This window comes from Oncorhynchus tshawytscha, linkage group LG11 (assembly GCF_018296145.1).
Source record: "Oncorhynchus tshawytscha isolate Ot180627B linkage group LG11, Otsh_v2.0, whole genome shotgun sequence".
NCBI classification, from domain to species: domain Eukaryota; kingdom Metazoa; phylum Chordata; class Actinopteri; order Salmoniformes; family Salmonidae; genus Oncorhynchus; species Oncorhynchus tshawytscha.
The window spans coordinates 18,374,822-18,388,975 of NC_056439.1; the positions used below are offsets into that span (position 1 = coordinate 18,374,822).

General features: G+C 42.0%; 1 protein-coding gene across 2 annotated transcripts in view; it reads left to right on the top strand.

Moving 5' to 3' along the window:
• The first annotated feature begins 2,414 nt into the window (after window positions 1-2,414).
• crip2 (cysteine-rich protein 2) overlaps window positions 2,415-14,154 on the top strand; it is a 53,119-nt gene continuing 41,379 nt past the window's right edge. The window contains exon 1 of one of the 2 annotated variants that reach the window (XM_024436978.2): window positions 2,415-2,639. In XM_024436978.2, the coding sequence (XP_024292746.1) occupies window positions 2,565-2,639 (75 nt within the window). In that variant the 5' untranslated portion in view covers window positions 2,415-2,564. The remainder of the gene's footprint in view (window positions 2,640-14,154) is intronic. The other variant, XM_024436977.2, reaches the window with a different exon arrangement.

Below are 14,154 nucleotides of genomic sequence, written 5' to 3' on the forward strand. Positions count from 1 at the left end.
TGTCATATATAGGACTGCACAATGACCTCATGCTGGTGGCAGAACAGCAGTATTCAGCCATCAGCAAGAACAAGACATTTGCAACATGGTCATAGCCAACAATTCCATCAGGCTAAGAGAGATTTGTATTTATTTTATTTTTTATTTAACCTTTATTTATCTTGGCAATTCAGTTAAGAAAAAATTCTTATTTACAATGACGGCCTACCAAAAGGCAAAAGGCCTCCTGCGGGGACGGGGACCTTGGATTAAAATAAATAAATACAATATAAATATAGGACAAAAAGACATCACAACAAGAGAGACAACAGAACACTACATAAAGAGAGACCTAAAGACAACTACATAACATGGTAGCAACACATGACAACACAGCATGGTAGCAACACAACATAACAACAACATGGCAGCAACACAACATGGTAGCAGCACAAAACATGGTACAAACATGATTGGGCACAGACAACAGCACAAAGGGCAAGACGGTAGAGACAACAATACGTCACACAAAGCAGCCACAACTATCAGTAAGAGTGTCCATGATTGAGTCTTTGAATGAAGAGATTGAGATAGAACTGTCCAGTTTGAGTGTTTGTTGCAGCTCGTTCCAGTCGCCAGCTGCAGCGAACTGAAAAGAGGAGCCACCCAGGGATGTGTTTGCTTTGGGGACCTTTAACAGAATGTGACAGATTTTTTTTTTTTAAATGACTATGAAACAATTCTACAAGGTGCCATTTGAGAGGAATAGTGACAGAATGAAGGAGCTGTGGTACCAGTATGTCCAGGTAAAACATTGGTGTCAACATGGTATATTGTAATGGGAGTTCTATTGTACTTCAATGATGCCTGTATATACTTCTTGAAGTTGTAGATACCCATAAGAGAAGAAAACATTTATTCTTCACTAAACTGTCTGATTCTAGAATAGACTATGCAAAACTAACTTTATATTTTATTTCTGTGTTACTATATAGAGAATAATGGAGCTGGAAGAACATGAAATGACTCGCATTCTTGTTTTTGTGGAGAGGCTGGGTTCAATCTGGCCAAAGGCAGGAGATGTGGCCGCAATCTCATTGGACACCAAGCCACAATTGCCACACCAGGCCAACGTGGGGACAATATTACAATGTGTGCTGCCGTTTCTGAGAATGGTGTGAGCACACATATTCCACACATTGGGCCCTATAACACTCAACTTATCCTGGCCTTCCTAAATACACTTTACAGAGACCTAATAACAGAACACGAAAGAGGTTTAGTTAGACCAGGTTTGACAAATTATGTAATTGTGTGGGGTAATGTCAGCTTCCACCAAACCAACATTGTTAGGGAATGGTTTGCTGCGTATGAAAGGATAACAGCGGAGTTCCTTCCACTATACTCCCCATTCCTGAATCCAATAAAAGAGTTTTGTTTAGCATAGAGGTGGAAAGTATATGACTATCGGGCACACTTCATTTTAATTTTGGTGGCATTGGCCAATTTACTGACACAATAACTAGGTTTTGAAGCATGAATTAAATGTTTCGGGTGAGTTACTACATTTTGCAGACATGCAATAGAGTTGTGATGTCCCATAAAACAGTTGTGACAATTGCACTTACAGTTTAGAGAATGTTAAGAAAAATGAACCAAAGTGATTGAGAAAAACTGTAAATCCCCTTCCCCTCAATTTCCCTTCTCTCTTTCTCCAACCCTCTTCTCTCCTTTCTGCTGATCGTCTTGCGCCGAGCCAGATTCTGTACTGCAGCTGAATGAGCCGAACATACACCTGGATGCAACCACAGCAAAGTGAGGGACTGACTACTAGTAATGAAGTCATGTCTTCTGTGGCACACACACAGTCACCTGCGCCAGTGAGACAGACACTCAGCAGCGAGACAGCCTGATGGTTGGAACAAGGAGGCTTTTAAAAATAGTGAGCTCAGAGATCAGATGAACTAGTGGTACTAATATTCTGGGAAACTCAGAGCTCTGAGAAATAGCTTCTGGAGAATGTGTGTTTGTGTGTGTGCGTGTCAATTCTTGGGCTGGGACCTGCAGAATGTGACCCATGTGTACAATGTGTGTGTGTATGTTTCCCTCTTCTCCCTATAACATGTTTTTCAGTGTGGAGTTTACATTGAACCGTCAAATGTCAAGGCACCGTCATGAAATAAATGATTATACTATATTAGCCCCCATCTCTCTCCATGGCCATTCAATCAGCCAGATAACTGATTCCAAATGTCAACGTCTGCCATTATCACGCACGCCCGTAGAAATTCCTACTCCTCTTCAGTGAAAGAGCGCATTGTGAATCAAACAAACACTGCCTACTCGCCGAGTTGAGAAAAAAAAGAAGGGGAAAAAGGATAGGAGAAAGTGGGTGGTTGAGTCAGTGGCTGAGCGCTCCCGTCCCACTCCGTAGATATCACCGTGCTCTACCGACTCCCGCCGGATCAGTGACTGATCGCGCGCTGGACCAAAGAAGTGAGGCGCGAGAGGCGGGGTTTATGCAAATGAGGCGCAGTGAGGAGACGCTCGAGCTTCAGTGAGGCACTTTGTGAACACCACTTCTTATGATCTTTCGTCGATATAAAATCATCGCAACATGGCCTCAAAGTGCCCCAAGTGTGACAAGACTGTGTATTTTGGTAAGTTACTTGGATTTCCTGACTCTACTCTAGTTTGTGCACATGGTTCGTTGAGATTTATTCGCGAAATGACACCCGTGGGAAAGGATGCAAAGACCGTAACCTGCCACAGCTAGGCTAGCCACGTTATTATGTAGGACATGTCCTTACCCAAAATCACGACATTTGTGTTTAGGCCTACAAGTTGGCACAGTTTGGCATTGTTTACAATAGCTAGCTAACGTTACTGTCGTCATTACTAATTATCAAGGAGGACCAGCTTATCTAAGTAGTAGTAAGTCTCTGCTTTGATGTCAAAAAATAACTAACGCTAGATAATATATCAAGTAAGTTAAATGGCTGGATTTGTAAATGTACTATACTCAATAGATGATTTTCTAAATCCTACATGGTCCTTTAGTGTTCAGCCTGGCACGTTCCTGACAATTCTAACGTTTAGAACAACAGTTTAATGGACAAATCCTATGCAGTGTAAATACTGGAATGATAGTAGAGGATTGGACTAGCTAACGTTAGTGTCTGAAGAACATCCATTCAATCTCACAATAACATCCTTGCCAAAATATGGGACATTTGTATGTATGCATTAAAAAATTTGTTACATTTTTTATCCCAAAATATTAGATGAATCGCTCAGTTGACACAGAACTAGGACATAGCAGTAGTACATTTGTTGTGCTTGGGATATATATGCCTATGGCAGCTTTGGAGGGTGCCGCTCAGTCAGTGTCCTTGCTCACTCACTCAGTGCCAAGTGTGTGATAATGCCATATGCTGAAAATACTCAATATGAAGGGAGGCAGTGTAGCCTAATTTGGTGGTCAAGCTGTTTCAGATGTACCAAACCTGCTGTTCTGTCAACCATATGCCCAGTCTGGACCACAAAGATATCAAACAACTACTTTGGTAGTGTAGAACTGTGATTTACACACACACACACACACACCCACAAGTTTGTCATGATTAAATCAATCACCTGATCGACGTGTGTGTGCTTGTGTTTTGCTGTCATCATGGAAAAACACAGTTATTCCTGGCTAGTTCACATCCTATCTCTAACTACATCACACACACACGCGACATCTAGCACAGTGCTTGAAGTGGTCATGGGTTGCAAATCAATTAAGTGGACACGCCTGTTATATAATAACAGGCAGTGCACATGGCAGCTGCTCCTCATCCTATGGGCCAATAGGGCTGTGACGGGCATGGCATTTTGGATGACAGTTATTGGTCTACCAAATAACCGTGGTTATCGCAATTACCATTTGGATAACTAAACCAAAACAATTTGAAAGAAAAAAATAAATATTTTATAGACATTTTCTCTTCTCTTCTGCGCCTGACTGTATGTGCTGCTGCTGCAGGGAGGCATTTCCTAGGCAAGCAAAGACTGGTTTGCTAAAACACCTTGCTTGTTTCAGCAAGGTGCAACAAAGTTTCATCACGTTGTAGAGTCCATGTTACCTCAGAAATGGACTCAACAGCACAAACGCCCGGGCGTCCCGTCGTCAGTCAGTTGTGCGTTCCTCACAACAACAACAAAAAACGTTTTTTTTAAACCGTTAAGACTGTTATTTTATTTTCATGACGGTCTTCATCCAAAACCGTTGGTTATACGGTAATTGTGCCAGCCACACTCCCTCAAGTCAGACAACTAGAAGCATACAGGTGTAGGATCCTCATTTGAGCCAGTTTGCTGGAAATGTTCATTATTATGTGAATTGAAATTAATGGTCATTTTTGTAGGGCTGATACATTTTTTTGTAATTTGATTTTCCCTTCCAAACGTCTGAAGCCTTTTTTTAAACCTCAAATGCACTGGAACAGTGGTCACCAACTGGTCGTTCCCGATTGACTGGTCAATTTCCAAGGCATTCCTAGTCAATCGCCAAACATTTCTGTAAAAAAACAACAATGATAAAGCCTTGCTTTCCTTTTTGTTTTGTTTTTGTCTCGTGCTGTTGCCTGTAGGTGCATCCGATTCAGCTGTCCTGCGCGCCAGATCGGCAAATTCTTCCCATTTTTAATCATTTCATGTGTCTGAGGGTACAAACTCTGCCTTCCCGGCAGGCCCGGAGAGCAAATCAAGTGCACTATAGGCCTACCGCTGGCCAATCGGATGGCTCAGATTAACGTGTCTGCAGTAGCGTGCCAGGCTTGAAAGAAAGCTACAGCAAAGTTTATACTGTGATATTTCAAACCTTTTAAAACCCATGACTAGAGAGACTGTCAACGAACACAGCAAAGTGCTGCTGTTTTTAATGACTGAGTTCATGTTTAAGTTCTTACTCAACACTGTCAACATTTTTTATTCAACACTTTTCTAGGCTATTAAAATGTGCGTTCTTCCAACACTGCAGCAGTAATGAATGAGTAGGTAAGTGTAGCTATAGGCTTGCATTGTTATCATTAGAGGCTTGGGTCTTTATTAATATCGGGGAATATAGTTTGTAGGAGTAACAACATGAATTTGTGCATGAGGCAGGAATAATGCGGTGCGACTTGAGTTTCGCCATCAGCTGGAAGACGGTGACCCTTTTTGGTCAGCGGAGGAAAGGGAGTACGGAGGGACGTTGAGAGGCGGACCCTCAGTCTGCTGCTCTCTCCCTCCCTCCTCTGAGACTGAACATCAGATGAAGGCACCATCAGCCCAGTAAAGTATTTAAATGTATGCTCACTCAGCTGTGCCTCACAAGTAATACAACAACGGATATATTACCGGTGTGATCATATAGCCTAGCTCAAATTTTTACATATAAAAAAATAAAAATGCTCTGAACAACAATGCATTGGCAGCGCAATTCAAGCAAAGCCAATATGAGGGGCTAATATATTGGTCTTACAGCACAAACCTCATTGATACAGTACTGTTTTTAGTAGGTTAATGTTGCGTAGGCTTACATTTGTCTAAGTCATGTTAAAAAAATCTGAGCAGTACATCTCGGCTTGCATTTTGACTCAGAAAGTGATTTTGACTTAGAAAAGGTTGATGACTGCACTACAAACTTTAAATGTACTGCATTGCAGGAAGGTTCTTCTGCGAAAGTGTGAACAAATTAACATCTTACATCTGTACAGCAGGCAAATAAGATTTGAGATGAGCACCAAGTAATACATTAATACTGGCAATTTTCTAATCTCAGCAGTAATTGATTGCTCCGCATTTATTTATAATTTTTTAATGAAACACACAGAAACAGGGAAACAGACAGACACACACAATGCGAGCACACAGGGGAAGGGAAACAGCCTATTGAAGTTATTTTTACTGGGACTGCGTGTGGTGGGGTGAAGTGTTCACATCACAGTTGGGTGGAGTGCTGCCTCCTGCCTGGAGCATGCAAGTTTATCTGAAGTGCAGAATGGGGTTGGTGCTGGGGTTATGTGAACAGCTGATGCTGGGGTTATGTAAACAGCTGATGCTGGGGTTATGTAAACAGCTGATGCTGGGGTTATGTAAACAGCTGATGCTGGGGTTATGTAAACAGCTGATGCTGGGGTTATGTGAACAGCTGATGCTGGGGTTATGTGAACAGCTGATGCTGGGGTTATGTGAACAGTTGATGCTGGGGTTATGTGAACAGTTTGTTTTTTATTTATTTAACCTTTATTTAACTAGGCAAGTCAGTTAAGAACAAATTCTTATTTACAATGACTGCCTAGGAACAATGGGTTAACTGCCTTGTTCAGGGGAAAAACAATAGATTTCTACATTGTCAGCTTGGGGATTCGATCTAGCAACCTTTCAGTTACTGACCCAACACTCTAGGCTACCTGCCACCCCATGTAGAGGATATGTGAACACAACAGTTGATTCTGGGGATACAGTAGCTGTAACTGACAGCAGTCAGTCAGTGACTAGCCTCAGTGGTTTGCTTCAGAAGTCAGAATGGGAGAGTGGGTGAGTGAGTGAGTAACTAACTATAGCAGGGATGGGCAATGGGGGTGGGGGCCACAACAAATCTGAACTCACCATGAGGGTCTGCAGTGGCTTGCGGGTCTGTGTACCCATATCCATACTCACACATGCAGTCAGCCGGCCCCCCACCTTGCGAGCAGAACATTTTAGTGGCCCCCTTTTTGACAGCGGAAAGAAGAGATCTTTTCATGCAATTCTACTAATTTTGAGAACATGTTGCAGTTTTAAATCAAGTTTGCTGCAATTCCACACATTTTGCCATGGGGCAGAGATACATTGTTTTTATATATATATATATATCTAATTCCCTGCAATTCTGCTAATTTTGCCAAAGGGTGGAGAGAAATGTTGGCCCATGGTTATTACAAGTTTAGATAGCTGGCTAGACTAATTTACCTATTTAAAAAAAATGTTTGCTGACATGGGCTAATTGAGTGACTGTCAATTAACTGCTGATGCAAAACAACATTTATAAATTGCACCTTGTGTATTCTACTATTCTAACTCTCAACATCAAGTTAAGAACCCGACCTAATAACCTAACCCAAAACATTTTTGGATTGTTCTTATTTGGGAGCGGGGACAGGTAAAATTGATCCGCGGGCCTACAAAAGCTCCACGGGCCTATTGATCTGCGGGCCTACAAAAAGTAACAGTTTTACTGGGAATAGTTGACGCTGTGGCTAGTCAGAACAGTCAGTGATGAGACTTGTGTGGTTTTGTCTGCATCATAAGTGATTATTGGAGATTATACAACGGGTGGGTCTAATCCTGAATGCTGATTGGTTAAAACTGCATTCCAGCCAGTGTCTATTCCACAAGGTACCACCGGCTAAATCTATGACATTAAAATGCCTCTTTACTCTGTTCCATCTGACTGTGCAATCCACTGTCTAATCAGCCCAGTCAGGCAAGTTATAAACTTGATCTCCACTTTAAAAATCATCTAGACATGATCTCAATTTTCTTTTAGACTAACATTTAGTTTTCAACAGCAGAGATTTTTATGAACCTTGCAGTCTGTCTCCCCGACATTTGCGACATTGTTTCAGTATTCAAATTCGATCTCCAGCTGTCCCATAGTAATGAAAGAGTCGGGATGAGACAGAAAGGCAGGCAGAATTTCTCAGCCAGTTGAAGTAATGAATCAGCTAGCATCATTTTTATGGAAATATACAGTGCCTTCGGGAAGTATTCAGACCCCTTGACTTTTTCCACATTTTATTACGTTACAGCCTTTATTCTAAAATTGATTAGCAATCTACACACAATAACCCATAAAGACAAAGCGAACACAGGTTTTTAGAAAATGTATAAAATCAGAAATACCTTATTTACATAAGTATTCAGACCCTTGGCTATGAGACTTGAAATTGAGCTCAGGTGCATCCTGTTTCCTTTGATCCATCCTTGAGATGTTTCTACAACTTGATTGGAGACCAGCTGTGGTAAATTCAATTAATTGGACATGACACCTGTCTGTATAAGGTCCCACAGTTGACAGTGCATGTCAGAGCAAAAACCAAGCCATGAGGTAGAAGGAATTGTCCATAGAGCTCCGAGAGGCACAGATTGTGTTGATGTACAGATCTGGGGAAGGGTACCAAAACATTTCTGTAACATTGAAGGTCCCCAAGACCAAATGTTTGGAACCACCAAGACTCTTCCTAGGGCAGAAGGGCCTTGGTCAGGGAGGTGACCAACAACCCGATGGTCACTCTGACAGAGCTCTAGAGTTCCTCTGTGGAGATGGGAGAACCTTCCAGAAGGATAACCATCTCAGCAGCACTCCACCAATCAGGCCTTTATGGTAGAGTAGCCAGACGGAAGCCACTCCTCAGTAAAAGGCACATGACAACCCGCTTGGAGTTTGCTTAAAGGCACCTAAATACTCTCAGGACCATGAGAAACAAGATTCTCTGGTCTGATGAAACCAAGATTGAAGTCTTTGGCCTGAATGCCAAGTGTCAAGTCTTGAGGAAACCTGGCACCATCCCCATGGTGAAGCAAGGTGGTGGCAGCATTATGCTGTGGGGATGTTTTTCAGTGGCAGGGACTGGGAGACTAGTCAGGATCGAGGCAACGATGAACAGAGCAAAGGACAGAGATCCTTGATTAGAACTTGCTCCAGAGCGCTCTGGACCTCAGACTGGGGGCGACGGTTCACCTTCCAACAGGACAACAACCCTAAGCACACTGCCAACACAACGCAGGAGTGGCTTCGGAATGTCCTTGAGTTGCCCAGCCAGAGGCCGAACTTGAACCCAATCGAACATCCCTGGAGATACCTGAAAATAGTTGTGCAGCAACGCTCCCTATCCAACCTGACAGAGCTTGGGAGGATCTGCAGAGAAGAATGGGAGAAACTCAAATACAGGTGTGCCAATCTTGTAGTGTCATACCAAAGAAGACTCAAGGCTGTAATTGCTGCCAAAGGTGCTTTAACAAAGCACTGAGTAAAGGATCTGAATGCTTATGTAATGGTGATATTTCAGTTTTTTATTTTAATACATTTGCTAAAATTTCTAAAAAACCTATTTTTGCTTTGTCATTATGGGGTATTGTGTATAGATTGAGGGGAAAAAACGATTGAATCCATTTTAGAATAAGGCTGTAAAATAACCAAATGTGGAAAAAATCAAGGGATGTGAATACTTTCCGAAGGCACTGTACAAAGAAATGTAAATTGAAAAAGGGTAAAACGAAATGAAGTGCAACTAGTTTGTTGTCTTTCTTGCTGCAGTTTGAGGTGATTGTGTTAGCTGTGTTGTTGGCTACCTCCTCTGAACAACAGTGTCCTGATGACTGAGCACATTCTCAATGCCAGGCGAAATCACACCTCATTACCTCATTAGCTCATTGTTATGGATGTATCCAAATAAATTCCACTAGAAAACAGCTTTAACAAATTCAAATGTGGCTACGTTGCTGTTATTCTGGCTGCACTTTTTTGACATGACTGTAAGTTAGTCGTAAGAACATTGTCAGCCAGTATGGCAATTGACAATTTAGAATGAACGACTGGGTCGCGTCCATAGATACAGGACAAAAAGACTGAACATCTGGGTCGCGTCTCTGGCAACCAAACCGATAGAACGAACGACCAGCCAGCTTGAGTAGCAACCCTAGATTTGTGTCGGGACTGTATTTTGTGGAAGGATGAAATAGTATGAATAAATGAATCAAAATATGAAAATATGTTAATTATTGTTTAAATATTTTGGTAACCCATTGTATAAAAATGATAATGATCTCGAAGCCAGTGTTTGGAGGCTATATTGGCATCCTCCTAACAACACCCGTGCCTATATATCCTCCAAACAACAGCTACTCTGGCATTATCACTTAAGTGAGTAAGTGATGCAGTCTAGTCTGGGCGAGGCAGTTGGAACATCAGGTGGACTTCACAAAGGAATTCTAGAATGCAACTGTGTAGAACGAGCTGGACTTGCTGCCTGGTTACAATACCACCTAGACAACTCTCTTTAACCACCTTACCTGACTCACTTTAGCTGGAAGCGATTGCTGCTACTGAATGTGCTGCATGGATTCAAGCAGCATGGTGGTTGACATGCGCTTTATCAATTAGGCCTACTATGCACCTTGTGTCCTACTATGGAGAATGGCTATGCCAAAGAAAATTATAAAATCCATTTGGAAAAGCATCATCTTAGCTCAAGCATTTCTACATTGAATTCTATGTTTGCCAGTATATATTTGGCATTGCCATCTGTAGAAAAGGACCCGCCTTGCCTTAATTGGCATTGCCCAATATTGGAACAGCGGGCATTTTATCTATACCTATTTCTTTCTTTCATTCTTTTTTAAATTCTCTCTCTTTCTTGATACTATATAGACTGTCGTTTTAAACCCTTGGTGGTAAGCCACTGTCTGGAATGGAAACTTTTGCTTTGAAAGGAAGTGTTTTATTATTTTCCATTTGTTCTTTATTGGGCTGCTGTTGGCAGATGGTGACATTTAGTCGCCAGTAACTTAATACACATGTTGACTGTGTTAGTGCCGTTTTAAAGCCTTTACAATCATCTTATTTCAAATGTATTTTTGGTGTTAAATCTCTGCTTAGCTTGTGTCTCTACTTATTCATAGTGTTTCTATCCCATGAAGAGAATCTGTACCAGATTAAAGAATCAAGAGTATAAAGTAGAGTGTTGTTTAGCCTATATTTAGGATTCTCACGAATTTAAGCTAACTTAATGAAATCCAAATACATCCATAATAAAACCTTAGCACAAGTGTAGGCAGAGTAAGAATGCAGAATGTCCCTTGGGTTAGCCTAGGTCAGGTTGACTGCTTCTTCACTCGTTGCCGAGAACTCTTAACTCCCAGAGTGCATGGTGCACATCTGTCAGAAGAGAGTTCTAGTGTTCCAACTGCTGCAGCTCTACCGATGTAAAACTGTATTGGAAATGCACAGGGACTATTGATTGACGTGACTAGGACAGAGACCCACAGGGAATTGTGTGTGTGTGTTTGTGAGTGCGTGCATTGTGGCACGGCTCAGTAAACCAAATGTGGACCTGAAATAGGCTAAGTGGGCCAATATAATGGCAGGCAGCATCACTTGTGCACAGCATGATAAGTGAAAAACTAGGAAGTGAATGATGCTGTGCTGCCATGACTCTATTCTATGTTAAATCTCTCTCTCCATCCCGTAACAATGTGCATATTGCCAAAGCATATAATTCCACACACACAATTCCCTGTGGGTCTCTGTCCTTAAGTGATTCATTTACAATATTAACATAATTGAAATAATTATCATTAAGATTGTCAATGGGACAATCAGGAACAACAATAATCAAGGGTAAACAAATCCATACAATGGACAAAAGGAATGGCATAGAGGACATGCAGGTTGGTTGTTCTGTCAGACACTGACCCTTCTTTTATGGCAGGCTGCAATGTAGTGCGCTGCCAACCCACAGCTCTATGCGTCATCCACCAACAGGACGGGTAGCCTATCCTCATCAGAGAGGTCTTTGAGCCTCTCTCTCTCTATCCCTCTACATCTCTTTATCCCTCTCTTAAAAAAAAAATCATTCTCTTTCTAAACCCAGGCCTTAAATTCCTCTCCTGAATCTAAATGAGGGGGCAGGGGGAGCGAGGCGGGATGGGGCGAGTGGAGGGGAGTTGATTGACATGGCTTGGTCTTTATTTAAAGCGAGCCTCAAAGTGCCTCCTGCATTATAATGAGTAGCAACACCTCTATTCACACAAGTCTCTTTCTGTATTTTTCTGTGTATAGTAGCTACATGCATTTGTCCTTTCAGGTTGCTAGAATACCTTAGTCCTCCTCTTAGACAGGCTCTCAGGGCAGAAGAGAAGGATACCCTATTTCCCACACCGTAGGCTACACACTCATACACACACTGACAGACACACACTGAAACACACACACCGTACACACACAATCTGCTCTTTCTCCCTGTTCATGGTGGAGTACCCTGTTTACCACTTGGCTGCCCCTGGGGCTGACTGAATGCTCCACATTAGGCCTAGGCTACGTTATGTAATGTAATTTCTTGATTCGGTGCCTCATGTGGCATTGGGTTGCATAATAACCCTCAGAGCCCCTGTGAAACTATAGCTGGTCAAGGAAGGGCCCTGTTGTCTATCTGTTTGCCTCTTCCAGTCACAGTTTGATCTTCTAACAGAGATAACACTATTGCGTCCCAATGGCACCCGATTCCCTATGTATGCACTACTTTTGACCACTGCACATAGGGAAGTAGTGCACTGTATAGGGTGCCATTTGGGACACACTATGCTGTGCCCTTAAAATGTTGGTTCCCGAGTGGCACAGCGGTCTAAGGCACTGCACCTCAGTGCTAGAGGCGTCACTACAGACACCCTGGTTCAAATCCAAGCTGTATCACAACCGGCCATGATTGGGAGTCCCATAGGGCGGAGCACAATTCGTCCTGGTTTGGTCGGTGTAGGCCGTCATTGTAAATAAGAATTTGTTCTTAACTTACTTGCCTTGTTAAATAAAGGTTCAATAAAACAGACGGTCGGTGCCTTTCTCAGTTCTTAATAATCAAATGGGTCAGTCACAGACGGGTGCATGGGACTCAAGCAGAAAAATTTGATTATACTCCGTTAATCTGCAAAGGGAAATCTCTTTGGGATACTAACATGCATAGTAGAAAACCAAAATATAGAATAAATACCTTTTACAGTGCACACTGATACTCTCTAATCTCTATGGTTCCTTAGGATATGATCCTTAAATAGAACTGATGTTTAGGCCTAATTATTTTTTTAAATTATTATTATTATATATCTACACTACCGTTTAAAAGTTTGGGGTTATTTCGAAATGTCCTTGTTTTTGAAAGAAAAGCTATTTTTTTGTCCAAGAAAGTAAAAGTGCAATATGTGCTATGTAAAAAAGCTAACGTTTCAGTTCCTTGCTCAGAACATATGAAAGCTGGTGGTTCCTTTTAACATGAGTCTTCAATATTCCCAGGTAAGAAGTTTTAGGTTGTAGTTAGTATAGGACTATTTCCCTCCATACCATTTGTATTTCATTAACCTTTGACCATTGACTGTTCTTATTGGCACTTTAGTATTGCCAGTGTAACAGTATAGCTTCCGTCCCTCTCCTTGCTCCTCCCTGGGCTCGAACCAGCAACACAGCGACAACAGCCACCATCGAAGCAGCATTACCCATGCAGAGCAAGGGAAACAACCACCCCTTGGCTCAGAGCGAGTGAAGTTTGAAACGCTATTAGCGCGCGCCAACTAGCTAGCCATTTCACTTCGGTTACACCAGCCTCATCTCGGGAATTGATAGGCTTGAAGTCATAAACAGCGCAATGTTGACACTCAAGCAATGCTTGACACTCTGGCAAAACGCACAAAAGTGCTGTTTGAATGAATGTTTACGCGCCTGCTTCTGCCTACCACCGCTCAGTCAGATACTTAGATACTTGTATGCTTGTAGGCTCAGTCAGATTATGTGCAATGCAGGACACGCTAGATAATATCTAGTAATATCATCAACCATGTGTAGTTAACTAGTGATTATGATTGATTGTTTTTTATAAGATAAGTTTAATGCTAGCTAGCAACTTACCTTGGCTTACTGCATTCGCGTAACAGGCAGTCAGTCTCCTTGTGGAGTGCAACGAGAGAGAGGCAGGTCGTTATTGCATTGGACTAGTTAACTGTAAGGTTGCAAGTTTGGATCCCCCGAGCTGACAAGGTGAAAATCTGTCGTTCTGCCCCTGAACGAGGCAGTTAACCCACCGTTCCTAGGCCGTCATTGAAAATAAGAATGTGTTCTTCACTGACTTGCCTAGTTAAATAAAGGTATAAAAATACAAAAAAATCGGCAAATCGTCGCCCAAAAATACCGATTTCCGATTTTTATGTAAACTTGAAATCGGCCCTAATTTATCGGCCATTCCGATTAATCGGTCAACCTCTAGTCTCAGCGTCAGCTGTGAAGAGTCGACTCCGGGATGCTGGCCTTCTAGGCAGATTTCCTCTGTCCAGTGTCTGTGTTCTTTTGTCCATCTTTATCTTTTCTTTTTATTGGCCAGTCTGAGATATGGCTTTTTCTTTGCA